Source organism: Tyto alba, unplaced genomic scaffold, assembly GCF_018691265.1.
Source record: "Tyto alba isolate M040663 unplaced genomic scaffold, T.alba_DEE_v4.0 Super-Scaffold_40, whole genome shotgun sequence".
Taxonomy (NCBI): Eukaryota; Metazoa; Chordata; class Aves; order Strigiformes; family Tytonidae; genus Tyto; species Tyto alba.
Genome location: NW_024881316.1, coordinates 24076065 through 24102794, shown reverse-complemented (window position 1 = coordinate 24102794; position 26730 = coordinate 24076065). Strand labels below are relative to the sequence as shown.

General features: G+C 37.4%; 1 protein-coding gene across 1 annotated transcript in view; it reads right to left on the bottom strand.

Annotated features, from left to right (window-relative positions):
- Nucleotides 1-714: 714 nt before the first annotated feature.
- Nucleotides 715-26730, bottom strand: part of BMP5 (bone morphogenetic protein 5) — a 57817-nt gene continuing 31801 nt past the window's right edge. The window contains exons 4-7 of the mRNA XM_033009837.2: nucleotides 17240-17437; nucleotides 8619-8695; nucleotides 6683-6793; nucleotides 715-3020 (exon numbers count right to left, since the gene is read on the bottom strand). Coding sequence (XP_032865728.2) covers nucleotides 2871-3020; nucleotides 6683-6793; nucleotides 8619-8695; nucleotides 17240-17437 — 536 coding nt within the window. The 3' untranslated portion in view covers nucleotides 715-2870. The remainder of the gene's footprint in view (nucleotides 3021-6682; nucleotides 6794-8618; nucleotides 8696-17239; nucleotides 17438-26730) is intronic.

Here is a 26730-nt window from a genome sequence, read left to right as displayed (position 1 = left end):
TTTAGACTCTTTGGTTATTAAGGATATAGAAAAGCTTGAAGAACTTTAAAAGGAACAAAACTCTTGTGTTCTAAATGGTAATGGAATGGTCTTTGTAACTATAGAAATAGATATAGCTATAGATATGGGCATATATGTAATACAATTTAATATAATTACATAAACATTGTTATAAATATTTGTGTATATATTATGTATAAATATATATGAAATAACAGGTATGTGAGAGAACCAAGCAAAAGAACAAAAAGCCCTGTATTAAGTGCTAATGGAGAAGGTCTTACCTGAACAAGTTTATATGAAAACACACAAGTATACATGTATCCAGCGGTTGCAGAAGGTGCGGTGCCACTATCCTTCCTTTCACACAGAGGAATGACCAGTTAGGGATTTATGGAGATTTTTAAAAACTGTTTCTCCTTTGTAGTATATTTTGAGTAGGGTATCAGCATTTGGAGGCATGATTTAAAAGCATGATTTTTATTAATAGTGTAGTTGGTTGGCCAGCTGCATCTTAAGAAATAATAAAATAAAAGTAATTTTGCAAAATTCCTGTACTAAAGAATGAAATGTAACAAAATCTGTCCATAATTATTGGTGATCTATTGTTTTTACCTTTAAAAGAATATACAAAGTCAGTGTCATTTCATCATGTGTCTCAGAAGTAAAATCACAGTGGAAGAAAACAGTATTACAGGTTTATTATGTCTCAAAATATAGAATATATTCCAACAGCATATTTTAAAGAATAATATAACAATAATCTTCAGTTTCTTATTCTCAAAATGCTACACCATTATTTAAAAATATATTACTTAGTGTACCCAAAATTGAGTTTCCATCAAATTCCATTTAGAATAAATTGAGTTCAGAAAAGCATATTCACCTACCCAATTTATACAGAAACCAGTAAATTTTTAAGACAACCCAGGATTTTAACTGTTCCAAAATGGTAATTCAGTTGGAGACATTACATTTTGCTATACACCCTCATGCATGAACTGCAACTAAACGTAGATATGTAGGTAATGTCAGTATAAAATAGAGATGGATGTGTAGAACAGAACTGTTGTATTAAGGGAAAATAGCTCCAAGACTGAAAACTGAACTGTTACTTTTTTTTTTTTTTTAAATAGTATATGCTTAAAAAGGATTTATGTATTACTCGAATAGCAAGATAAAATAAATTAGTTTCTGCAAAAAAGACAGTTGCACATTCACATGTATACACACAGTCACACGCACATGCTGAATTTATCAGTCTGTAATAATCTGAGTTTTCTGAAATATGCTTTAAATAACCAGAGAAGTCAGAGTTTACATGAATAGATTGTCTAAAGAGAAATTGTTATGTTCTATTCATTTCTTCACAACTCTCTGAGAACTGTTTAAATGAAGCATTTTTAATCAAGGCAATTAATGATAGAAGCATATATTATAATTAGCCATGTAATAAAGAGAAAACAGAGTTTCTATTTTCCAATTTTCATAACACTAAAACAGAAGGGGTGTCCAAAGACATTAAATGTGGTTTATTCAAAATAAGCATATGGATAGTGGTGGTGGGAATGTTAATCTGTAATTAGTTGTTCAATTCACAACCACAGGATTTCATTTGAGGCCAAAAATTTAGGCACATTAAAAATTATTTATATGGATTCAAGATTTTTTCAAAGTTATGATAGTTAATGCTAAAGAAAATGAAAGAGATCCCATCTTAATTCTCATGATTTAAACCAATCTCCACCTGATAGAAAATCAGATGGGACCAAAAGTAGGCTACAAATTACCCAACAGCTCATTAAGAAATGTGTTTTTTGTTTTTTCCTGAAAACAACCACCATCAGAGACAAGGTTTTTGATTAAACAAGTGACAGCTGCTGCATCCCCTGTGCCTTCCCTCACACACTCAGAAAACCCATCCAGAACTGGGAGCTAAGCAAAGCAAAGCTCTTCCACACCCTGCCTTCTGTATATTTTATGTATATAGTAATTTACGTATATAATGGGAAGGGTTATGTGGGCTTTTTGTTTGATTTTACCTTGTGCTGTTATTATAAAAATATTTGCTGGAGCAATGTAATAGATAATAGGCTGATATGATTTGAGGTAAGAATGTTGTAGTTCAATTTTTAGCGTTAACTTGGAAAGTCATAGAGGTGAGAGTCTGTCTCCACAGAATTCCTGAAGCTTTTGAGCCTTTTGCAAACTCTGCAGCCCACAAGCCAAGAAGTAACATATTCCTCCAGTTACACTCATCTTGTTAAAGAAAATAGAACAATTATGTGCAATCTTTTCACTTCTATTTTCTATCTACTATTTATTTACCTAATCACTGTTCAACATTTTATTTTTTCTAATGGAGCAGAACTTCTAAAAAAAAAAATATGTTTAGCCAAGCAGTTTTGTTTAGTTTTTTTTTCTGTGCCTTTTTCTAAATAAATACCCCGCCACAGTTTTCATTGGCACAATATGACCAAATGTATTTTAGTATCTTTAACAATATGAAGCAGTTACAGAAGTTCTGGAGTTTCTAGCTTAAAAAAAAAACCTATATGAAGGCTTTACTTTAAAATATAGAAATGGAATTAAATAGATTTCAATATGGTCAACTGAAAAATTAGTTTGAGAAGTTCTACTGCATAGTGAGGTGACCCATAAAATAAATGATTCTGAAATTTTGCTCAGACAAAAGAAACTGTATACTTTTAAATAAATAAAAGCTACTATATACATTATACTGTACATTTAAATGAGAGATGACATGAAATGGAATAAATTTAGGACTGCCTTTTCATCAGCAAGGCTCCTATCTTGACTTTATTACAATTCTGAATAAAACCCTCTGCTTTAGATTATTTTTTTTTATTCTAGTGGCAGCCACATGAACGCACCACCATATTCCTGTATTTTTTTAAAATAACATTGGAACTGTCATCAAAGTAGAGCACGGAGATTGCATTCAGTTTTGTTGGTGCACAGCACGGCTTTGGTACATGATCAGGGAACATCAAGTGAACCTGAAAGACAGATAAATACATAGCTCATATATCAAACAGAGACGTACAAGGACAATGTCAGTACAAAACATGTCTTTGCAATTCAGAGAGTGCTGTGGTTGCAGATTTTCCTTGGTAAGCAACTTTAAAGCACAGTTTACCTCCAGAATGTTGCTCTGATTTCAATTGTGCAGGCAGAGTTATACAATAATAGCAGATGGAGAGATAAATGAGGAGGAGCAGCCAAGAAAGAAAGTTGGTTTTCAGATGAAATTCAGAAAAGAGGTAGAGTTAGGCAACTGCTCAGGAAAACTCCTAAACATGTTGTCAGTGACATCTGTGCTGAGGACAGTGCTTAACATGAAGTCCAGGCTCAAGCCCTGGGTGTCACTGGGACCCCAGCACATGCTAAAATGCTTTTCCTGTATCAGGGTCCCAGCATGGAGGAAAGTCTTATGCAGACAGCAAAGGCTGTGCAGGCAAGGGCTCGTGCTGAAACTGTTTTCAGCCTATGAAATGGTAAGATGTGGGTTCTCAGGCAGCATGAGTGCATTTTAAGGTCTTATCTAGGTCTCCATGGATCCAATTCTACTTCCACTGAAGTCAAAATCAATTCATAAGTTGGGTGCCAGCTGGACAGAAGGTTTGGGGAAAGGACTGAGGCAGGGAAGGCTTTATGTTCACTAGACTGAAATGTATCAATGAAAGGTTAAAGAGAAGGAAAAGAGTTTTGAACAGCATCCCAGAATGAACAAGATCTAGTGGAAATATCTGAAAATGGGGGAAATACAAGTTCTTTGTACTTGAAAGAAGGTTGGATGTAATATTCTACACATGCTGAAGACTTGGAAACTGGGGAGGCCAGAAAAGAGGGAGTTGTAATAGAGAGGGCAAGAGATTATTAAGGCATGGATGAAGTCTTCAGCAGTAATAGGTTTCATTTGTATGTTAAGTCTTTGTAAATCTGTTAGAGCCATCTGTCTTGCAGTGATATAAGCCCAGAGCCTTTGCCAGACAACAGAGAACAGTCTATCAGGAAACGATTTTTACATAACTGTTACCATGAGAAGGTCTTTTGAAATGAGCAATAATAAATCCTGAAGTATCAGTTTAGTAAGGTTTTAGACACACATTTAAAAACAGTTTAACAAATGGATAGCAGAGCACTGGAAAAAAGAATGATTGTCCCTCATCTAGGCAGATGTTTGCCCTGCCATAACTCCTGGTCTCACCAGCCCCTGCCACCCCAGCTGGGAGCTACATGGCCCTGCTAGCCCCACATGACAGCGATGCTCACAGCCTTTTCAAGAGTGAGCCTGAAAGTCAATGCAAGTCAACTTGCTGATCCATTGACTCGCATGACCAGGAGGCCAACGCTACTCCAATGCCTGCTCTGAGGGTGATGGTAAGAGAGGGAGGAGAAGGAAGCTTATATAATTCATTAAATGCAGTCTGTCTTGTATTTATAAGCATCTGTATTGTCTGTATGCCTAAGTTCAGTCTCAGAAAAAGAAGAGAGAGAGAGGTACTGGCCCAGCATTTCCCCTATTCTTGTTACAAAAGAAAAAAAAAATGAGTCATTAAAGTTTGGAGGGGTACCAAGGAACAATCACTTCCCAACCCAAAGAGTGGGTTTTTTAGAATGGTGTAATCAGTATGGCTGGGAGATTATTACATATGGATTAGGGTGGGGTGTATGAATAATTGTTTCCCAAGCCATCCCCATGTGCACACCTTGTGTAAATCTGAATTTTGTATAATTTAAACCAGAAAGCATTCAACTACTGTTATCTCATCTAATTTATGTGCAGTTAAAATTTAATTAGCCTCATGATTTTTTGGCTGCACAACTGAATGTATGTACAGTACATGCAGAGGGAGACACACCATTCCAAAAAGGCCATAAAAAGGAGGGAAAATTTAAGTATTAAATTTAAAAAATAGGACAAAGTACACAAATTTCTTAACAGTGGGAAAGTAACCATTTTTGGAATGGATAGACACACAAGAGAAAGTAGCAGTGGGCCACTTCTAATTCAACAGTCCATAATTGAAAGAGGAAACTGTAACCTGGGAATCTCACTGATATTGGCAACTTTTCTGGACAATGTCTGAATAATGCTAAACTATTGCTTTGCTGACCTATTTGTTTTCAGCTCAGGATTGCATGTATGCTCTTCTTCATCGTCTCCTAGGCACATTGCTATATTCCTTGCCAGCTGGCACTTGCTGTTCCCTTTCACCTGAACTCTTTACCACACCTCTGTTTATTTCTAACCTCTGACATTTTTCCTTCTTTTTGTATATCTTGCTGACTCTAATTCTAGTATAGAGGAATAATGTTGCATTGGTGGCTGGACTTGGAGATTATATAAATAACAATAAATTAAAAGTTGAATGGAAAGGAAAAGGCCTCATCACATGCTAAAGGTTTAAAAATACCCCTCTTATGTAGAAATACTTGGCAATTTTCACAAGCAAAATTTGTTTTCTATCAGAAAGAAATCAAACTTTGTTTGTTTGTTTCTGTTTATTTTTTTTGTTTTTTTTTTTCATTTGTGGGTTTTTGTTTGGGGGGCTGACTTCCCAGAAGGGTAGTAGCTGCACTCATTTCTGAAGGAGAAAAGGTTTTTCAGGACCAGATTTTTAATGTCAAAATCAAATGAAAAGATCATCATCCACGGACAGACTCATCAACATAGTCTGATGGTCAGGATACTTCCCTATCATCAGTTTAAATCAGAGGGAGCTTTACACCCATGTTTCTCTAATTGCAGTCGAGTGCCTTGACCTTTCCAGAAACTAATTAGGGATGGCAACACTTTCTTATTCCAATTTTGTACTCCCACTCCCTCCTTGTATATTACCTCTCATTCCAATTCTTAATCATTCTGCTAATACTGATGTGCTTCATAGACAGTGCTTAGCTGGCACAGGTGAAAAATCATGACCAGACATCAGACTCACAGCATTACATTTAGACATAGTCTAAAGGTCTTGATTTCTGTAACTAAATGCTGCTGGTGTAGAGGAGGCCTAGCCAGCTGCTTCAACTAAGATCATCTTTTTGGCTGCTCCAATTGTTGCACAGGACTAACATAAGGACTAGCAGAGGCAGAAAGTTGGCTGCAAATCCCCTTCTATATGTACCAGGCAGAGCAACAAATCCAAACATGCTTATTTATAAATTGCATTTGTTAGCCAGGCATGACTGAACACCATTCCTTACATGCAAATGCATCTGCTTGCAAAACTTCACACTGAATCACAGTTTAAGTATCTTTGCCAAGAGTTGACAATAGAGGTCCAACAGAGTGGCCAATAGTCAACATTTCTGGAAGGTATAGCATGTAGATGTTAACATGGAGCTTCAATAAGCTGCAAAAAACTCTTGGAAATGGGACCAGGGGGCCCCTTTGGTTCCTGTCTGCACAGTTTTCCAGTAATATGACACAGTATTCTCATGTGCTATTGCATTTGAAATGGAAAGAAAACCTACCACACAGGCTGCTCTGGACAGTTCATCCTCTCTCCAGCATAATCATCAAAGCACATCTTTGAAATTGGTTATCATTTACCCAGAAATAATCAAAATCCAATAGTAGTAAACAGAGAGGAAGAGACAGCCCCTACGCCAAGACACAACTGCAAAATAGGCAACTACAACATAGGCAGAGGCATACCAGAGTCTGAACAATGGCGTGATTTGTTGCATTCATGTGGGCATTGAGGGGGAAAGAGCACTCTCCATCACAGTAAAACGCAGCATAGCCCTCCGGTGCAATAATCCAATCCTAAAACAAGAACAAATAAACCCACTCATTTTTTTTTTTTTTTCTCTTAATCACTCAGGGAATTTAAAACTATATCAAACTAAGACATGTCTAAGGACAAAACGAACTTCAGAATACAGCATGTTAAATTACTTTTTTGAAAAAAAAAAAAAAAAAAGAAGTGTTTGCTTTGTTCATGCAGAACTCAGATGACAATTAAATTAAACTTGGAAATCTGTACTGAATACCAACTAAAGAAACTATAAGTAATTAAAGGTCAAAACAAATATACTTGTCAGAATACTTTCCCAAACCAAAAATCTTGAGCACTTCTTGGTGTAAAAGTAATTAAAACACATCCTCTTTCTTCAGCATACTCAATACCATTAACTGTATTATTGCATGAGACTGAGGGTTGCTAGAGATTACTCATTGGAATGTCGCTGAATCATGCATTTTGAGTATTTCTAGCAACACAGCATGGGAAAAAGACCACAAGAGGGAAAATATTTTAAAATGTTAATGAAAGCTATGTGTTTAGTTTGCTGAATTACTCCTTTGCCAGGCAAAGGTAATGGAGGTGCTGTGGGAAGGCCAGAGAGGATAAAGTACCTATTTCTTGGGCTTTGTTTCTTTTTATCTCATGTCACACTGAAATTCACTGATCAAATATTGTACAGCGTAGCTTTGGCTTTCCAACTGTAACTTTGAATTCTTCAAGTATTTCTTGTGAAAAACATAGTTTTTCTTTTCTTTATGGACACCTTCAGTGAGTGATCTGAGAGCCTTGCACATCTTGGGGCATATCAGGATTTACTGTTTCAAAAAATGAAAAAGCTGTTGACACCTGGAAAAAACTGTGATCTACAGAAAGACAATGGCTCACTTGTTCAGTAGCCTGAGTTCAAGTCAATACCACAAGCCTGCTCTGTGGCCATGGACAGGGTGATTATGCTCTGCAGATTTGGGAAAACAGTCTCTGCCTACTTCAGGCTGCTGTGAGGATAAATATACTACAAAATACCAGGCAGAGTGGTGAGGCCATATGAGAATCTGAGCTAGATATGTAAAGGATGAGCTGTCACTAAAGAGATGATAGCACACTTTTTCGCCTCATAGGCTTGTTCTGATAATGGAGAATTGTTTTGAAATAATTCAGAGTAATGTGAAATGCACAGACAGCCATCTCTGAGTTCTTACCTACCTATGCAATATTTCTAGGTTATAGGGTGCTGATGGCCTTCTTGTTCTTTCTGGAAAAAAAAAAAACCCTAGGTTGTTCTTTAGTTTCTTTTCTCATAATATCCTGCCTCTATCTTTACGAACTTTTTCCTACAAGTACCTTCTTTGTTGTTACTGTATGGCAGGATGAGTTTTTCCTGGAAATTATATAAATTTAGCTATGGTTTTATAAAGACCACTGAGCATTGATCCAAGCTCTAATTCCCTACAGACCCTACCTCAGTTTAATTTCTCTGACCTGCAGTAGACAGTAATGAACCAGGGAGAATTCAAGTGCAAATTTCAAAAGTTCCATTGCTCAGTATTGGGATTTTGGTTTCATTTCCTGCAGATCTATTCATATATTGAGTAACAGGTCAGGTTTATCTTCATGTGAATGAACCCAGATCGTGAAGCCATTAATGTATGCAAAATCTTTGACAGAACAGCAGCTGAAAAAGGTAAAGTGATAGTGATGGGGATTAATTACAAAATGTATTTAAAGAGTTTGTGTCTCATCAGTGAAATACCGATTACCATGAAGAAAACAGAGTGGAAATAATGTGTTGCTGTAGAAGAGATTGTGCCAATTTGAACTGATAGGAAACAGCATTTATAATCATACCTGCCATCCTAAGTCTCGAAAACTCACGTAAAGTTCATGTTTCTTACATGCTTGCTTTTGCTCACTTGTGTTATAATCTAAAGGAAGAAAATAATAACAAATTGTTTAGAAGCATTGTTAGAACTGGCTAGAAATAGCTATTTTTGATCTCCTGACCAAGCTGTACAAAGGAAAGGTACAAATATACTGTCATTTATATTCCTAGGGTGGGTTGTAAAGGCAGTGTAAACTTGGAAATACAGACTCAGCAGTGTCAACCTGACACAATTTGTATACACAGATGAGACGATGCATACAGCATTAGGGGAAACAGGTTTACAAGATGTCTGTTTGCTGGTTAGCTAGGTAACAACTTTGATAATATGCACACAGGTAATCAAAGGAGAACAAGTGAGAGCCTGATTCAAGATATGGAGAAGTCATCTGTATGTTGACACAAGTTTAACTTCCGGGTAAAGAAAGTAACCCAATTCAAAAGATAAATTAACAGTGATAAAATTATCCTGAAACAACATAATTTCCAAGTCTGTTATTTAAACATTAACACATTTTGTACTCCATTTTTTTTAACCATATTTTCTGGAAATATTCACCAGTTGATGATCTTTAGTTGGTAATACTAATGTAAACAAGTAGACTAAGAGTTGCTTTTTAAAGGCCTGAATCTTTCTGCACTGTCAGATATGTCAGGATAGAAGGACACAGAGAACGTTTCTTACGTGCTTCTCCAGAGCAGTCTTAATCCTGGAGAAAAATCTAGTACTTGTTCCTTTCTGCTCCTGAGTAACAGGAAAGGAAGGGGATAGGGTCATGCCTTCATCACATTAGCACCCCAGAGCTGGTTTATAGTGCTATTCAAGTGATGTCATCAGTGAGGCATGCAGGGAGGACAGGCTGTCTCCTCCGGTTCCATTTCAAGAATGCTTAAAGTGGCTTTTTTGAACCAAAATAATCATTCTGGCAGAAAACAAACAAACAAACAAACAAAAACAACAACAACAACAAACCAACCAACCAACAAAAAAAAAACACACAAAAAAATATTCATTTTCAGGATAGAAATTTCTTCTAGGAGCAATGTTTTAACATTAAAAGACTTGAGTCCGAGATAGAAGGATCTCTACTGAAAAATCCCTGGAAAATTAAGGGAGAGTCCCTTTTCACATAAAATTAAAGAAAGGGTTCTACACTCTGTGAGATAACACTCTGTAGTGCTTCACTGTCCTTGCAGAAAACTCTTCCAAATAGCTGCCTAAAGGAGCTTTTCTGCAAATTTTCCAGCTGCTTCTTGTCAGCTGTCCTGGTCTATGCTATCACCATTTCTCTGGGTTCTCTTTAATTTCTCTGTCTTTCTGAAGATGTGATAGCCAAAACTGAACACAGTGCCAAATAAAGTAAAATAATTATTTCCTATGATTTTGGATTATTTTTCTGACAGTATATCCCATAACAGGAGTTTTGCAGCAAAACCACACTGTCAAATGACCCGTTTCTATTCTTTTTTTATATATTCCTGCCTAGTTGCACAAGGATTATGTTGTATTTATGTGAATCAATGAATATAGAACAGGTTAGGGGTGAGGATATTGATGAGAACTGCAACACAATGGAACTGCAGCAACCATGATATGATGGAGTTAAAAGGTTCTGAGAGATGACCAAGATCGACCACAGCATTGTGACCCTGGAGTTCAGGAGAACAGATTTCTTGATCAGAGATCTTATTCACATGATCTCATGGCAGACTGGCCTGGAGGTCAAAGGAGACCGGGAGAGGGGGCTGATCTCCCAGGACAACCTCTGAGAGAAGCACAAGGTAAGCCCACTTTCCTGTGCAGGTCAAGCAAATATGACACAAAGCCACTGTGGCTGAATAGGAAACTCTTGACTGAGTTCAAATTCAACTAAGTAAAAGTAATGTGGAATTGGGATGATCTACACAGAAAGAATATAAACACATTGACTGAGCATGCAGGAATGGATGTTAGGAAAGCCAAAGTTTAGCTGGAATTGAACCTTGTGTGGGATGTGAAGGTCATCAAGGAGGACTTCTATAGGTACATTAATAACAAATATAAAAATACAGATTAATTGTTCAGTAGAGCAGAGGACCTAGTGACAAGGTCGCAGAGTAGGTTAAGGTACTCAATCACTTCTTTGTCTTGTGTTTTACTGACAAGATTTACCTTCAGGAATCCTAAGTCCCCAAGCCTAGTGACTGAAGCTCTACTCACAGTAAAAGAAATAGAGTTAGGAACCACATAAGCAAATTGAAGATACATTAGTCCATGTGAGCAAGAGGGATGAATTTCAGGGTGGGGAATGAGATAATCAACATCATTGCAAAGTCACTTCCTGCCATTTTTGAGTGTTCATAGTGACTGGAGGATATTTCTGATGATTCAAAAATAGAAGATGTCACAGCCATCTCCAAGAAAGGCAATCAGCTTAACCTCAGTTTCTGGGAATTCTGTGGAGCAAATTCTCCTGGAAGCTGTGTCCAGGTGTATGAAGAACAAGAAAGTGTTTGGGAAGAGTTAGCACAGATTTACTAATACAAACTACCTGATTGATTGCCTAACCAACCTGATTGTTTTCTGTGATGAGCTGACTAGCTCTGTGGGCTTTTGCAGAGCACTGAGTGTTGTTCATTTTGCTTTTAGGAAGGTCTTTGATATGGTCTCCCATCATATTCTTAGAGTCAAATTGGTCAGACATGGTTTGGATAGGTAAAAAATATAATGGGTGGAAACTTGGCTGGGCTGCTGGGCTCAAAGGGTTGTGATCAGTGGTACAAAGTCCAGATGGCAGCTGGTTACTAGGGATGTCCCTAAAGGATCAGTACTGCTGCCAAGACTGATTAATGTCTTGTTAGTAACCTGGACAATAGAACAAAGTGTGCTCTCTGCAAGTTCACAGAGGATATCAGATCTAGGAGGAGTGATCAGTCTTCCAAATTACCAATAAAATGTTGGACTGAATTAGGTCCAGAAGAGACTTAATGACATGTCATTCAAAATACCCACCCAAATTTTACTCTTATTGGTAACGTGCTCTTTGAATATGCTTTTTCTTTTTTTTTTCCTAACAGGTTATATACCCACTTTCTGTTGAATATACGTGGGCCCCAATATATCTCCTGAAACTGTGTCATAAGTTGTGCGCAAGTCAAGATATATCCACTTGCAGTACTAAATAACTTGTTTTAGTACCACCAGCGTTGTTAAATTAGGCTTTCTAAGCTATAATACCTCAAATCCTCATTCCTTTTGAAAGATCAATACTGCCTTCTTTCCTAGCCCTTTATGTACTAATTCTCAATGACAGTCACTAAAGGTTCTCCACAGGTAGTTAGCCTCCTGCTACCTTCTCAGATACTCTCAGTTGCCCCAGGGTATGTAGGGTCAAAATATATACCTACATCCTATTGGAGTCCTGTGTCTTTCTGGAGTACCCTCTGGAAGCAAGGTAGGATACCTAAGACATTACAAGTTTTCAAAAATCTATATATGCCTTTAATATATCCAAAGCTGCTTAGTCATATTTTGTGGTGAGTTGTCTGTAATAATCTAGTATGTTCTGCACATACATTAGAAATAAGGTGAAGGTTATAGAAAGCAAAGGAACTTTAACTTAAAAAAAAATGAACTGTGTTTCACTGATCACTCTTCACAAGGATCTATATACAGATTTTAACTAATATCAGTGCTCACAGGAGGTAAATATTGAGCTTTTCTGTTTCAGCTATTAGTGGAAATTTAAAATTTGGTCATGTCGAATGCAAGTCACTTTGCAAAAAAACTGTGACTGAAGAATGTGAGAAAGATATGCATATGAGAAAGGAAAATCACAATCTGGTTTTAGATAGCACCAAGCAGGCAAATAAAAACTGAAGACTGTGCTTTTGCCAGTTTCCTCTCAATTGTGACAATTTCATATTTAAGAATATGTACAAAGGTTGTAGCACCAGAAGGTAGCAGAAGTCCCTACAGTTAAAGGAGAAAGGTTGAGTAATAAATATGTAAGTCATCACATAGATATCTTAACTGTCTCAGTACTCTGAATTATTTGAATATAGGTTAACCAGTGGTGGATGGGCGGTCACACCAGAACATCTGATAGGATGGTCTGTGTTTCATATGCAGACATATATCTGCAAGCCTTCTAACCCATACATCTACAAAGAAAGTGAGACTCTGGCAAGTCTGTATTCCTTCCTTGTATTCTATCTTTCATATAAGAAAAATGTTGTGTGTAATGTAACATTCCATATAAGTATCAAATGTGACATTTATAATAAGATCTGGTGCCAAGGATTCAATTTCACATACTGTAGCTTCAAGGCCCATATGCTTATTCTGTCAAGAATCAAACCCGTGGGCTATTGTGACTAAGAAAACATTGTTCCTCAGCTATTCAGGGACTGCAGTTGGGGTCCAAACCCCTACGTAGCAGAAAGAGATGTGGAAAGAGGGTAAGAAAATATATTTATAAGAAATTTAATGATTTTTTTTTTTTTTTGCAATGGAAGTAAAGACATTTAGATATGTCTATATATACTGTCACAAAGTGCTATGCTTTTAATTAATTAGTGTGACATCAACCAGTAAAATTCAGGAAATGTAGAGTTAAATATTGTTTTTGTTTTTATCTCACTGCATTATGAAAAAAAAAAATGTAACTTTGTTTTTTAGTTTCCTAGTGTAAGTCACTATTCACTATTTAAATGTGAATATCTTTCAGTGCCCAATTACACTGTAACTCTTTATAGATCATGTTAAAAAAAAAAAAAAAAATTAAGCCAGTCTTTGTTTTAAGGAAGAGGAAGAGTTATGTGATGTACTTCGGGAACAAGTTGTCTTGTTTTGATTTCTTTTAATTATTTTCCTTTTATCTACAGTTTGAAAAAAGTACAAATGGGTAAGTAATAAACAGTTCAATCCTCTGTGCCTGGCAGGCAGGTGGAGTCTGAATGCTAAGTTTAATTCTGTCTGTCTTCACACTGCATTGAGGTCATCTTCTCTTGATGTTCTTAGCAATACAGGGATGCTGACCCCAAAACTGTCAACAATTGCCCAGCTGTTATAATAACTGACACATACAGGCTTAATTTTCTTCATGTTGTGTTTGTCTATATCTTCATGAATAATTGAAAAAATGTGTTGTCCATTGGAAGGGAAGAACTGAGTTGCCCAGTGGGACTTTCTTTTTTGATGTACTGAGAATACAGTAAAGCTAATCTCTGAGGTCTAAGAACTTAGAACAGAAGGTGGCAAAAGGAAGAAGACAAAAGAAAAAAGGCAAGAGTCAAAAGGAAGATGAGAGAAGGCAAGGGCAAAAAGAAAGAGGAAGAGAAAAAAAAAGAAAAAGGAAAAAAAGGGGGGGAAAGAAACAGAAAAGGAAGAAGAAAAAAGCAAGGAGAAAAGGAAGGCATGACTGTAGTAAAGTTGGGATTGATATGCAAAGAGAAGTATAACTGAAGCCTGTGACACAGAAATGACAGCATACCTATCTGGGTCTGACTACATAACCTCTGGCTATGTAGATGAGCAATTTTCACTGTCAATGTGTGGTTTAGATACTGTAGGTACAAGATTATGGAACAAGCTCAGAAACAAGGACCTACATCACACAATGACATTTGCTCATCACTGTGTTTTGCATCAGGGAGTGAATGAAAATTGAATATGGTCTATTGACAGTCCACCATGAGGAAGATGATTACCAGAATTCTCAGGGGTATTCTGTGGTTTAAATTGATGAGATTCATTATTCTTTTAAAGTGCTGCTCATTACTGGAAGCTGTAGAGAACTAGAAGAATTGGCCTTCTCTCACAAGCCTGCAGGACTGTAGCATATTTCCCCATTCCTGGGGCCGGTGAATAGGAGGAAAAGGGCATAGCTTTTCCTTGATAATAGGCTTTCCTCATGGAAGGACTGTATTCTGCAAAGATGCAAAGATATGGGAAATAAGAATGTCTTCTCTCCTCCAAGTGTTTTTTGCACACTGGACCATCTGGATAGAATCTGCACATTGCCTTTGTAGCCAGTGTGCTCATCTGCAGATTTAAATGAGTATTGTTGTAATAGTTATTAAAATAAAATGTGGTTTACACTCACCTGTAGTGTGAAAAGGCCCATCACTGATCCTTAATAACACCCAAATAAAAGGACTTTTTTTATTTGTGACATGGGGACTGTTGAGGCAAACTTCAAGGCAAAAGCATGGAAGCTGATTTGCCATGGTGCAGGAACTACTTCTCCAAGCAGTTTTGCTACAGAGGATGTTGCTGTGTGAGGTTGAGGTTACTTATCTGCCTTCAGCTTTGCCAACTATTCCAGCCTGCCCACATCTTGCTGCCTCCATTTACAGTCAGAGGTCAATGCCTCTGCCTTTAATGTAACTACACATGCAATTGCTTCAAGAGGTTAGGAGAAAACATGTTTCATAATGCACATTTCACTAGAGGTGTTCTGATTTTTCTTGTTTTACAGCAGCTCTGGAGCACAACTGAAAGCACAGATGAGGTTGACTGGTGTTTTGAGACATACAGACAGCTCTTCCTGAGGTAATTCTCATGTCAATGCAACTTGCTGGCATGTGTAAGGTTGAGGTTTTCCCAAGGTGAACCATCAGGGAGCTTGTGTTCAGCTTTCCTGCTATGATCCAGGAGGCTTAACAAATCTGTTTAATTATCATTTCCTCATGGACTAGAACCATAGGATTCAGTCTGGAAGTATGATGTTTATATTTAGGTATCCTGTATGTACCATGTACTTAGATGATTTGCCCTTCCCCCAGAATAATGTTGTTATCAAAATTAGTAGACATTTTCCAGGAAATATGAAAATTCTTTTAAAAATATTTTTCTGTGCAGAGTGATTACTTACCCTTGAGGTAAGAGACTGTATTTTGGAGTTAATGCAGCTGCACAGATCATGTTTGACCATATTTAAAAAAAAACAAACCAAACCAAACAAAACAAAACAAAACGAAAACCAAAAAACCCACAACAAAACAAAACAAAACAAAACCCCAAACAAACAAACAAAAAACCCCAAAAAATCTACCAGAGAATTCTCATGTTGTGTCATTCAGTCCAAACCTCTTTTATCAAAATAGGGACATGTAACATATGTTACCAGTAAAATAAAAGGAACAGTTTCTTCAGAAAAAAAGTTGATGATACTAGAATTCAATTAATCTGCTGAAGTAAATTAATTAAAAGCGAGCACCAGCTATCAAGCTTAACTGATGTACATGCTTAAACCACATCTGAATTACAAGATGCTAAATCAATTTTTAACTTGCATTGTTTCAAAAAAATCTGAAGAAATTCAAGCAGTTAATGGAGTGTTTAGTCAATATAACTTCATAAATAATGAACAATTTTAAAAATGCCATTCAGCTATAGATTTGTAATTTATTTTTTTACTAATAAAAAGCTAAAATTGTCCATTTTTAATTTTAAAGTGACGTTTTATTCCAGTAGATCACCTGCTAAACTTTAAAGAAGTTTAGAAAGAGAAGTTATTAAACTAATTTATGATTTTTTTAACAGCTCAACAGCAGTTTTTGGTTGTTAAGGCAAAATTCATCCTTGTGCAGAAGACCAGGGAAAGGCTTATGCATTGCATTAGAGAGGTCTCTAATCTGCCACTGTCAAGGTTCTGAAATGGATATAAGTAATGCATAATGCTCATAGCAGTTCTCCTCAAATAGATGAGTTCCACTCCAGGGCTGAATTCTTTACACTAAATACTACTTTGCTTACTTGTAGACAGCCATGGGTCTTAAGAGTAACATCTGTATTGAGGTTTTCATATGCTGGCACTAGATCTGCTGTGCTTTTAGAAAGATACATATTCACACACTGTCCCTGAAAAGTAGAAATGTTGTTCAAAAGTGAGAATATTTAGGAAGTGACTTTGTGACTCCAGCTGAAAGGAGCATTTCAGGAAAGAGCTGGAGCAAAATTTATTCCAGGATCTAATGGGACTAACAATATTTTCACTTGCATTATTGTCAATACCTTTCAGGTAAATAAGGGATCAAATTCACTCCATTCAGGGATACACTGTGTATTTACATCAGTACGTGTCAGCTGGTCTGAACTCATAAACAGTTCACACTTTCATAGATTGGTTAAGCTTCCTCATTTCCAGTATCCAGATTTTTCTGTTACATCTTGTCTTGAAAGGCGGTTAAACTAGAGTCCAAACACTGTATTCTGCCGAGGCTTCCTAGAAAAATAGTTGGGGTGCAACCCTTCTCTCTCTACTTTTTTCTTATGCATAGAAAAGATCTCATCCAGTTGCCTATTACATATGACAAGTTTCAAGCTCAGATACAGCCCTTCCCAAAATAGTTGGTCATTTCACCCTCCGGAAGCCCATGATACATGTAAGTGACCTGACTCACAGAACATAAATCATGCTCAGGGTCAACATAACAAAAGAGGTTTAAGCAAAGCTAGAGGGGTAGGTAGAGACTGAGTGGGAACAGTTTCAGGCACTTCAGCCACTGAGCAGTATCTTGTTGAGCTGCCGTGACTCCACTGCATTTGAGCAGGTGCCCATAACTCCTGCAAACAGGCTAGTAAATCATAACTTCATCTTACCTCCAACACTTGGCATCCTAGAAGACTCCTGATGACTACTGGATTTGTTGCGGTTCTGATTTTTCCTTTTATTGTTGGCTGCTCGGACAGAACGGAAAAGCACTTCACTTGCCTTGAAGAATGCAACCATGAATGGTTGTTTTGACTGAGGCCCGTGTCTTCCAATCAGGCCAGCAGATTTAACATTGATACTTCGACCTATAAAGTAATGAAAACTGTAAGTTAAAAGGCGAACTTCTGTTCCTCCTGAAGCCATGGTGGGAGTTCAACTGCTGACTGAAGCATGGCAAGGATTTTGCCAATAATCACAAATTTACATGATTAAGAATCCTAACTACTTTTTGTTGAACGGAACTAAAAAGACAAAAAATTCATCAATTTAAAAAAGTTTCAACAGCTTTACAGATATGGCATAAAACTGCTGTCTCCGTGCACTATATAACTTACTCATTACACAGATACTTTAATTCAGTCTCATATACACATTTATAGAACTGAAAAATAAATGAGCCCCATTAAAGTCTATAGGCTATAGAAAGGATAATGTGATGTAGTCATCTAATTTTTGCATCACTTGAGTGTGAGATGTGGAACCTTATATCCTCAAAGCAAATCAGTAGCAAGTAGAAGTGTAGATAATAAATATAATTCTGCTTTAAATATTGTTCAGTGTTACTTAAACTGATGTTCATTCACTAGTAAATGTAGGAAGGCATTCAGTTGTTCAAGAGGACAGAGTTTGAAATATGTACATTATTGACTCTGGTTCTGTTCCCAAGGGATGTGCATATTTCTTTAAAATATTTGTTCAGTCAGGACTGTGTGGTAACCTCACTCTATTATAGGATCTAAACCTCACTAAAAGAAAAGAAAGCAAAACAAGTCACTGAAACTGCATCAGTGACATTTTAGCAAATAAACCCTTGCTCTTAACAGAATTTATTTTGGCAGCATAAACACTTTTGTGCGTACGTGTATTATGCAGAGCCCTTCAACCGTCAGAAAATGAGACAGTGTCATGTGAAGCTGTGCAGCTGTGCTGGGTGGGGGACACAGAGGTCCTTTAAATGGGAAGGTACGGGCACAGGCACCACTTGCTCTACGTGCCGTTGGGGTGCCTGGGGATCCTTCTACACCGACTGGAAAAGTTTGCTACGCAGGCGACAAAGGAGCATCTGCCTCACAAACATATAATACCATTAACTCAATCATCCTGAAAAAAAACTTGCAAATAAGCATAGGAGTAAACCTTATAGAAATAAGCATATAGGTTTCCTTTTCAAACACAAACTTACAGTGGCTGTACGCCAGAGTCTATATTTCTTAGAAAAACTCTATCACTGGCGTAAATGAAAGAAGCAGTTTGATTTGTGGTTAAAGTAGTTTCCATTCTACTTCCACTGTAACAAATGTATTAATTCAGCTCAGACTTCCTCCTTCTGGCAGCCCTTTTGCAGTAAAAAGAGAAATTAGAAGTTCCAGCCAAATACCATACCTTGAACTGACCCACTTCAATACATAAACACTTTTACAACATGTTTATTCAGGTGTAGCACTTTAAATTGGTTTAAGATGTTTCCAGTGACAGAGAGCCCAGCAAAGGCAAGAGAAGAACTGAGAAAGTTAGCAGTTATGGAGCAGAGTAACTGGCAACATATTCTGAACAATTTTGATAATTACTTTTCTGACTGCAAGGGAAAAATATATTTGTTGAAGCTTCTGATTTCATTTTAAATGGCTTTTTAGTTCTGTGTTTCTTTAATTCTTCTTTTCATGTGATTGAGTTACTATTAAATAATTCAGTAACATTAATTTCTATATGTTCCAATCTTCTGTTGCAAGTCAGATATGAAAAACTGTACAGACTATTCTCTATTCATTGCAATATGGACAAACTAGCCTCTTACCACAAAGTTCCAAGTTTCCCCTCATTTCTAGAGGGAATATTTTTATTATTTTTCTTTATTTTTTGTTCCAATGACTTTCAGAATTTTAATTTTATCTGTAAAAGATTAATACCTTACTGGTGGACATTTTAAGAATACTATTAGATTTATATACTGAGGGCTGTAAAGATGTGTGGAGGTTTTCTGAATTTAAATCTAGGTTCTCTGAATTTACAATGGTGGATATTGTGTGCGAAGCAAAATATCCTTCAAACCAATGTGAACTCCCTTTAAAATAACTTTTAATATTATTAAGTTTCCTCTGGGTTTCCTTCAGACTTCAGCAATAGATGGCTATTAAGATTCCTCAAGTTAAGGCTTACTTGGTTATTCAGGGTATAGATATATACTATAAAAAATTAATCCTGTAACCCACAGCCTTTTTACACACAGAAACAGTTTATGTGACTTTATTCCTTTATTTGCTTGATCTTTTAAGCAGCCAGCCTGAATTTTTAGGACCCATTTGTTCAGTTCATGAATGGTATATGCACTGGATCTGCTTCTAGTGCAGTCAACAGGAAAACTTTTATTAATTTCTGTGGGTTCATCATTAAATTTTTCTCTCTCGGTTTATCATATTCCTTAGCTTAACTGCAATTTTCAGAAGATGAAGCAATCAAAATATACACTGCCCTTGAGACACTATATTTCTTCCGAGGAGGGTCTATGAACTGTTTGGTTTGGAAATTCAAACCACATATGTTGTCTCCATTTTAGGTTGCTTCTGTGCAAAAGAAAGTTTTCATTTACAGAACTTCTATTATCCTTTATTAAAAAAAAAAATAAAAAACCCCCACGCATGTGGGAGATTTCCTTCAGTCTAAGAACAGAGAGCTTTGCCCCTTCCTGAACAGGAGGTATTTCAAATTAACCTGCCTCTGAAATGCATCAAGTTTTCTGCCACAACAGTAGCTCCATCTGCATGCCATGGTCTTCTTAGGTAGTCCTCACCTTTGTCCATAGTGTGGATTTCATAATACAGTAAGAAAAATCTTATCCAAACCTGAACTGGCCTTTGTAGCAAGAAGCATTCATAAGCTTCATTTTTAATAAATAATTTTAGTCTACCATTTATTGTAAGCATTTAGAAAACTCTTGGCTTCGATGACAACTGAAAATCTGGATCTCTCCAGCATGTAGTTGTTCCATACTGTGGTATTAAAGCAATATTTTCTGAAATCAGCTGAATGACTCAAGCTGACCTGCTGAACTACACCTTCCCTCAGAGCTTCACCCACATGAAACTGGTAAAATCAAAACAGCAAGGTGTGCCTCTCTGCTTCTCTTGAACAAGAATTGAACATGGTCAAGCATCCTGAAAATTGAGTTTGGTTTTATCCTTCCTTCATATCTTCAATTTTGAAGATTTTGAAGCCTTTTCTTCAGACTTCAGAAGAAAAAAAGAAGAAACTGCAAAAAAAACAGCAGTCACCTACCTGCTCCACTGAACCTAGCCACTGCAATTGCCCCTGCACATAGAAAAAACAAATAAGCAGAACAGATAGACTTACTCTGTACAGGGACAGTCCAGAGCCTTTGTATTCCTCACATTCTGGCATGCGCTTCTCAATCCTGTTATGATAATTTATTGTCTCTTCTTCATATTGACAGGTATATTTGGAGACTAAGACTTATTTAAAGCATTATATTCCAAATCTGCTGAACTCCTTAGTCCTTATTCATACGATTTTGAGTCTTTGGCAAGATGCATTTGTTTGACTTGGCTTTTAAACTTATTTTTGGCTTTTATTCTATTTGATAGTAAAGTGCCCTTAGCAGTTTGCATAAAAGCTTGTATGGAAGTGCTGGTTTGACTGGCTGAACTGAATGAATGCTACTTGCCTCTTCATGTTCTGTCCCCTTATAATAAAGGAATCACTGCTGCAAAAATAACTGTGACGTTCAGCTTATAAAAAGGTCCTACCTCGACAATTGTGATGATTCTGTTCTTTTTCTTTTAACCTACAAAATAGTAACAGCACTCAGGATGATAACCACGGAGCTATTTGCTGTATTATGTCCACTTTTCTGCTGTCACATGCAGTTATATCACACAATTCTTTTCATGAACTGATCAAGTTCCGTCTTAAAAGTTCATTCTCCTCCGCCCAGCTGCTCCAAATGGAAATGCAAGAGCCCTTCAAGCTTTCAATAACAATCTGTCTCACAGTCCGGACCTGGAGACATCACCTCGTTTTTCATGACATTCAGAAAGATGACTTCTTCTGAGATCGCCAGCATGGATGCCAATGACAGTGGTAAGATTTGTGACTTGGCTGTCTCTCCTCAGGCAGTATATATTTTATGTAAGGCATTGAGCAGACACTAATTTTGCAAGAGCCTTCAGCCATTATGCATCTTGGCCGGATTTACACTGGCAACACAGGACAACAAGTGATTCCAAGATCCATTATTTTGTCCTGAGTCATCGAACTGCAGCAAACCACTCATTTTGTTATGAAAAACAAGCACTTATTTACTTTCAAAAATGTTCAACAAGCCACAAAACACATTTTGCAGATTAACCACTACTGCTAGGTCACAGTAGTTATTTTGGTAATAATTTGATGTATTTGTAGAGGGAAATTAAAACTTTAGTGATGCTGAGAATTCATTTCTGGTTTGCTGAAAAAAAAAATTTCCAATGCCACAGCTATGGTTTCCTCCTCATGAGAAATGATATCTGAAATGAGGATTGAAAAAGACCTTTTGGAGAAAGACCCTGATTATATAAGGTCCAATAACATCTAATAATTGACCAAAAACTGTCCTGAGGCGTTGAGTCTGAAAACTCGCAAAGTAGTATTCAAAATTAGATAGAAACTTGTGTGGTTTCTCATGCCTGAACAGTACTCTTGAGAGCAATGGGACTTCACAGAAACAAAAGAATTGAGGTAGAATTTGTCTACCAAAGCTTAAATGAAGGCTTATTAAAAAAAAAAAAAAAAAAAAGAGAAGAGAAAACCTAACAACACTCACATGATGTTCCATATATAAGACATACTCAGCACTCTAACTCCGAAGTATTTTATACTGTCCCCATTGTATCTTCTACATAAACTGTTATGCAAACTTTTCCTTTGGTGGATATATTTATCTATATCAACATAAAATATACTTTTGAAACAACCTTCTTGTGTTTTATTAACTCTTCTGCTCCCTAGAGGCATTAAGGAATTCTGAAAAATGGGTGGTCTTGGATGGTCAGCTCTGCATTTCCTAGGCTTCACAGCTTTAGTTAAAACTAAAGATTCAGTTTTTGTTCTTAAAATCTTACGTTTATAGGTTTTATTCAGTTCAGTTGAAGGAATTTTGCGTATCTTTTGGTGTTGATTTTGGTATTCATAAAGCTCTTGAAGAAAGCACTTGGGAACATGTTAGGAACCATGGTATGCTGTATAATGTGGCTGTACCATGCATGCTTACACAAAAAATCAGATGTAATCATACACAAATATGCTTGCTAAGTACTAGATTTATCCTTTCAATTTAACGTACTTAAACTGTGAATGGTTTGTGGGAGTCGTAAGGCTTTTCTGCACAGTTAAAAATGTGTTCATGAAGACAATAAGATGAGGAGAGATAAGATTAATTGGTCATCCACCAACGACTAAAATGGATAAAAGCCTTCTGAATGAAATGAAAGGCAAATACCATTATCTCTAAAATGCTGGTGCTGAGAAGCAGATGTATCCTTCATCTGTCTGGGGACCAGGGTGGAGGGGGAGCCACACAGCTGTGCAGCCAGGACCAGTATGTACCAGTATGCAGTGATGGCAGGAGAAGGGGCAGGAACCCATCTCACCTCCCTCACACTCCTGCTTAAAGTCAGCGTGCCCTTACTAACATAGGGTGTGTTCACATCGCTTGCTACAAGCAGACACAAGAAAATGCTGACTGTATTTCTGACCCAGCTGGAAACAGGGGTTACACCTATATGAGTAAATTAAAGGGTGGCCAGGAGTGCTTCCAGGCACTGGAGCTGGATCATCTGCTCTGCTCAGGGTGGGAAGGTGCTCCTGGTGCACTTAGGTCCTACGCCAGCAACACCACAGAGTCCCCAGCACCCCAAGGCAGTGCTGCAGGGATGTCTCCCAGAGCGGCAGCTGCCATGGGGTCACCCTGTTTTGGAGACTGAGAGTCATCCCTCCAGCTCATTTCACACCACAGTGTTCCTGAGCATGTTTAATTTACTAGTGTAACTTTGGCCAAAGACAGCTCTGAATTAGAACTCATGTAGCTGTACTTAGGCAGTGCTTGAGCCCAAGCTAATAAAACCTGCTGAGGGGCAGGATATATTAGCTCGGGTTCAATGCTGTGCTAACATGGCTATATGGCTTCCAGATGGCTCAGAATTTAGGCAGAGCTATTGCTTGCCAAAGTTCATATATATATCAATATAAATATATATATCCCAAATTCCCTCACTGTAAGGACACTAATGAAGGTGAACTCACTTCTGATACTTTCCCTGTAAATACTAGATCCACCAGGAGACTTAAAAGTAACAACCCAGCAGCGTTCTCCACAGTACCTGATGGATACCATGGTCATATAAGTTAGGGGCCAAGGATGACTGGGGGCAACCTCAGGATGAGACTGATCACATTTAATGTTGCAAAGGTGAGGCCAAGGCCAACTCACTATGGCCAAGTATGTAGCCAACTACCTGAAGAAGTCAGGGTGCTGCCACACATTGCTATGGGTTGAAAGCAAGCTAGCCACTCCCTGAAACTCAGAGAATGTGGCTATGTTGCCTCTCTGAAGGCTTTGTAGGAGAAAAGGACCTTGGATGGCCCAGGATGAAAGGAGAGGCTAAAAAAGAGAAAGTGTGTTTCTTAATGTCTCCCCCATCATCGCTGGAGAAGGACCTCAGCAATCCTTCCTGCATCATGTAGGATGCAGACAAACCCCCTTGAGAGGACACATTTCGGAGTGTACCCAAATATGTGCTGGAGAGAGAATTGGCCTTCCCCAGCCTTCACTTGGATCAAGGAACCTATTTCTTTCAAGTTTCCCTTTGTTCTGAGGGAAAAAAGCACAACTGAAATAAGAATCAGAGGCGGGGAGCTGAGGATTCCTGCTGCCTGCCCACCTCAAACAGTGGGAAAGCCCAAAGAAACCTTCCATAGGACTATGTGGTAATAGAAATCATCTTAATGAGCTTTTCAAAGTTGCCACCCGCTTCTTCCCCTCTGATGTGCAGGCATATGGAAAATAACTGAGAGCTGCAGTAAACTAAGAAAAGGCACAGAACTACATGGCTGTAGAGGCTACCCAGGATATTCTATTTATGGCTGTGTATTTGGAACCTGTTTTATTCTGTGGATCATCTATAGTCATCATTACACATTACCTCCCTCTCCCATTTTCTGTAGACAACACTAGATTCTCTTCAGCAATAATATAAACAGCAAAAGGAATATTCTTGCAGTTATTTATACTTCACCAGTAAAAGTGATATTCAAACCGCTGCTAACTTCCAATTAGAAAAATGTTAAATGTTAATACAAAGGTGTTGATTCACTGGAACATGTTTTAAGTCTTAGGAGACATATGGTATATATACAGGAAAAACGTCGCATGGAGTTTTTTGAATTGTTTCTGCATCTGCATTGATTTTATGCTGCAATTCATCTAACACCCGCACTTCCATCAGTGTGAAAATGATCACCTCTCATTTTTGAACACCACGGAGAGTTTTGGTGTCAAAAGAAGGGAATTGGCCAAAAGGGGATGCTGCAGAATGTTGAGGAGACATTAAAAAAGAGAATCAAAAAAACCTGATCCTTAATTTACCACAGCCCCAGGGAAACAGTGCATTATATGTTGACAGCTTCCATATGTGTCATGCAAACCTTTATTCTTACTGTTCAAAATAAAATGTCCCATTAAGAGAAAAAGTCTACATTTCACGTTAAAATGAGATGTATGATACCAAATACTGTCTTAAAGAAAAAAGAAAACACATTCCAATGTCATGTGGCTTTTTGTACTTTTTCAGTATTTTCAAAGGGGGGAAAAATATGAATTACAACAACCAGACATTCTTCCAAAGTTGTTTTTATCACACTGTTATATTAAATACTTACAAATTTTTTTATTCCTTATGTAGACATTATTATTATTTATGCACCATCTTCAGGGATCACCAAAGAAATATATCTACACAAGTAATCACCTAAAAAGTCACTGAAAGATAGCTGTAAGAAAGATTATAGTTAATGGTAATGCTAACAATTTAGTAGCACCCCAGAGTCTCAGTAATTATTTGCACTCCATTTTAAAGGTGCTTTATGAATAAATCTAAAAATTAGGATGTATTTACTGAGTTGATTACCCAGGGCCTTAAGGTGAATACCTTAAACGGGGATCCTCTGATTTAACAGAATGCCATTTAGTTTAATGCTCTGTATCAGTAGAAAGGGTAGTGGATCAGTTCTTATCATAAATGTCTCTCCAGTTATGGGGGCAGTACTCATCTACCTCCCAAAAACTTAATGGACAGCTGGAGGCATGACCTGCACAGCCTAAAGTTGACTTGAGCCAAGGGAAGGTTTTTCAGCTGATTTGAACCAGTCTCTGAGCCTTCGTAGAAAACTGGTTGGAAGGAAGGTGGGTGGGGTTCTCTGGGTTACAGACTGAGTCCACTACATACTGAGTCATGTATAAAAATTCATGTTCCATCTGTACACAAACGTGTCATTCAACTGCTGGTGTTTCTAATAGCTTCCAGAAGTAACAGCAACCCAATAAAAATAATCAAAGCCTTAAGAGTGAAACTGTAAGAGCACGAAAGCATGATTTTCCTTATGCTAAACTGAAGTGTTATAGCACAGGTCTTCTCTATAGTTTTGAAAACTTTAGTCCCTAGAAGGGCACTCTTCTCACATGAATAAACTGAAAAAGGAACAGACAGTCAGGGAAGAAGGGAATTCCCTCCTCTCTCAAGCAGCTGTGTTGAGAAATTCAAATAAGTGAGGTGCAGAAGGTAAAGCTGCTTGTGGCTTTGGAATTTAAAATAGAAAGTTATCTATCACCTTTCTGATCTTGGGAGTAGGACAGGGGAAATATTTACATAAACTATTTTTTTACAATTTATTCAGTGTATTAACCTAAAGGTTTCCTTTTACCCATACAAACTTTCCTGCTGTTTACTGAACGGATATAATTTTGAGGCTAGAACCAACAAATTGCTGGTTCCAGGGTTTCTTAATGAATGGTTTTCATGGATATTTAATTTTCAAGAATTTCTGCATTTGAATCTCCTGGAAAAAAAGTCAAGGATGGAGTTTATTCTGGAGCACGAAAGCTGGCCAGAAGCCAGTCCACCCAATTTGGATGCCTGACGGAGGTGTCACCTCTCCAGAATTTTAAGGTCTTAAAAATGGCCTCACAAAACGAGGCTGCCTAAAAGAGCTGCTCTCCATTCAACCCAAGCTCAGGTGTGGTGCCTTTGAAGGACAGTTGAATGCAGAAACAACATAGTCTACTTCATGTTGCTACTCCCCTTTTCCACAGACTGTACTCCGACCTTATAGG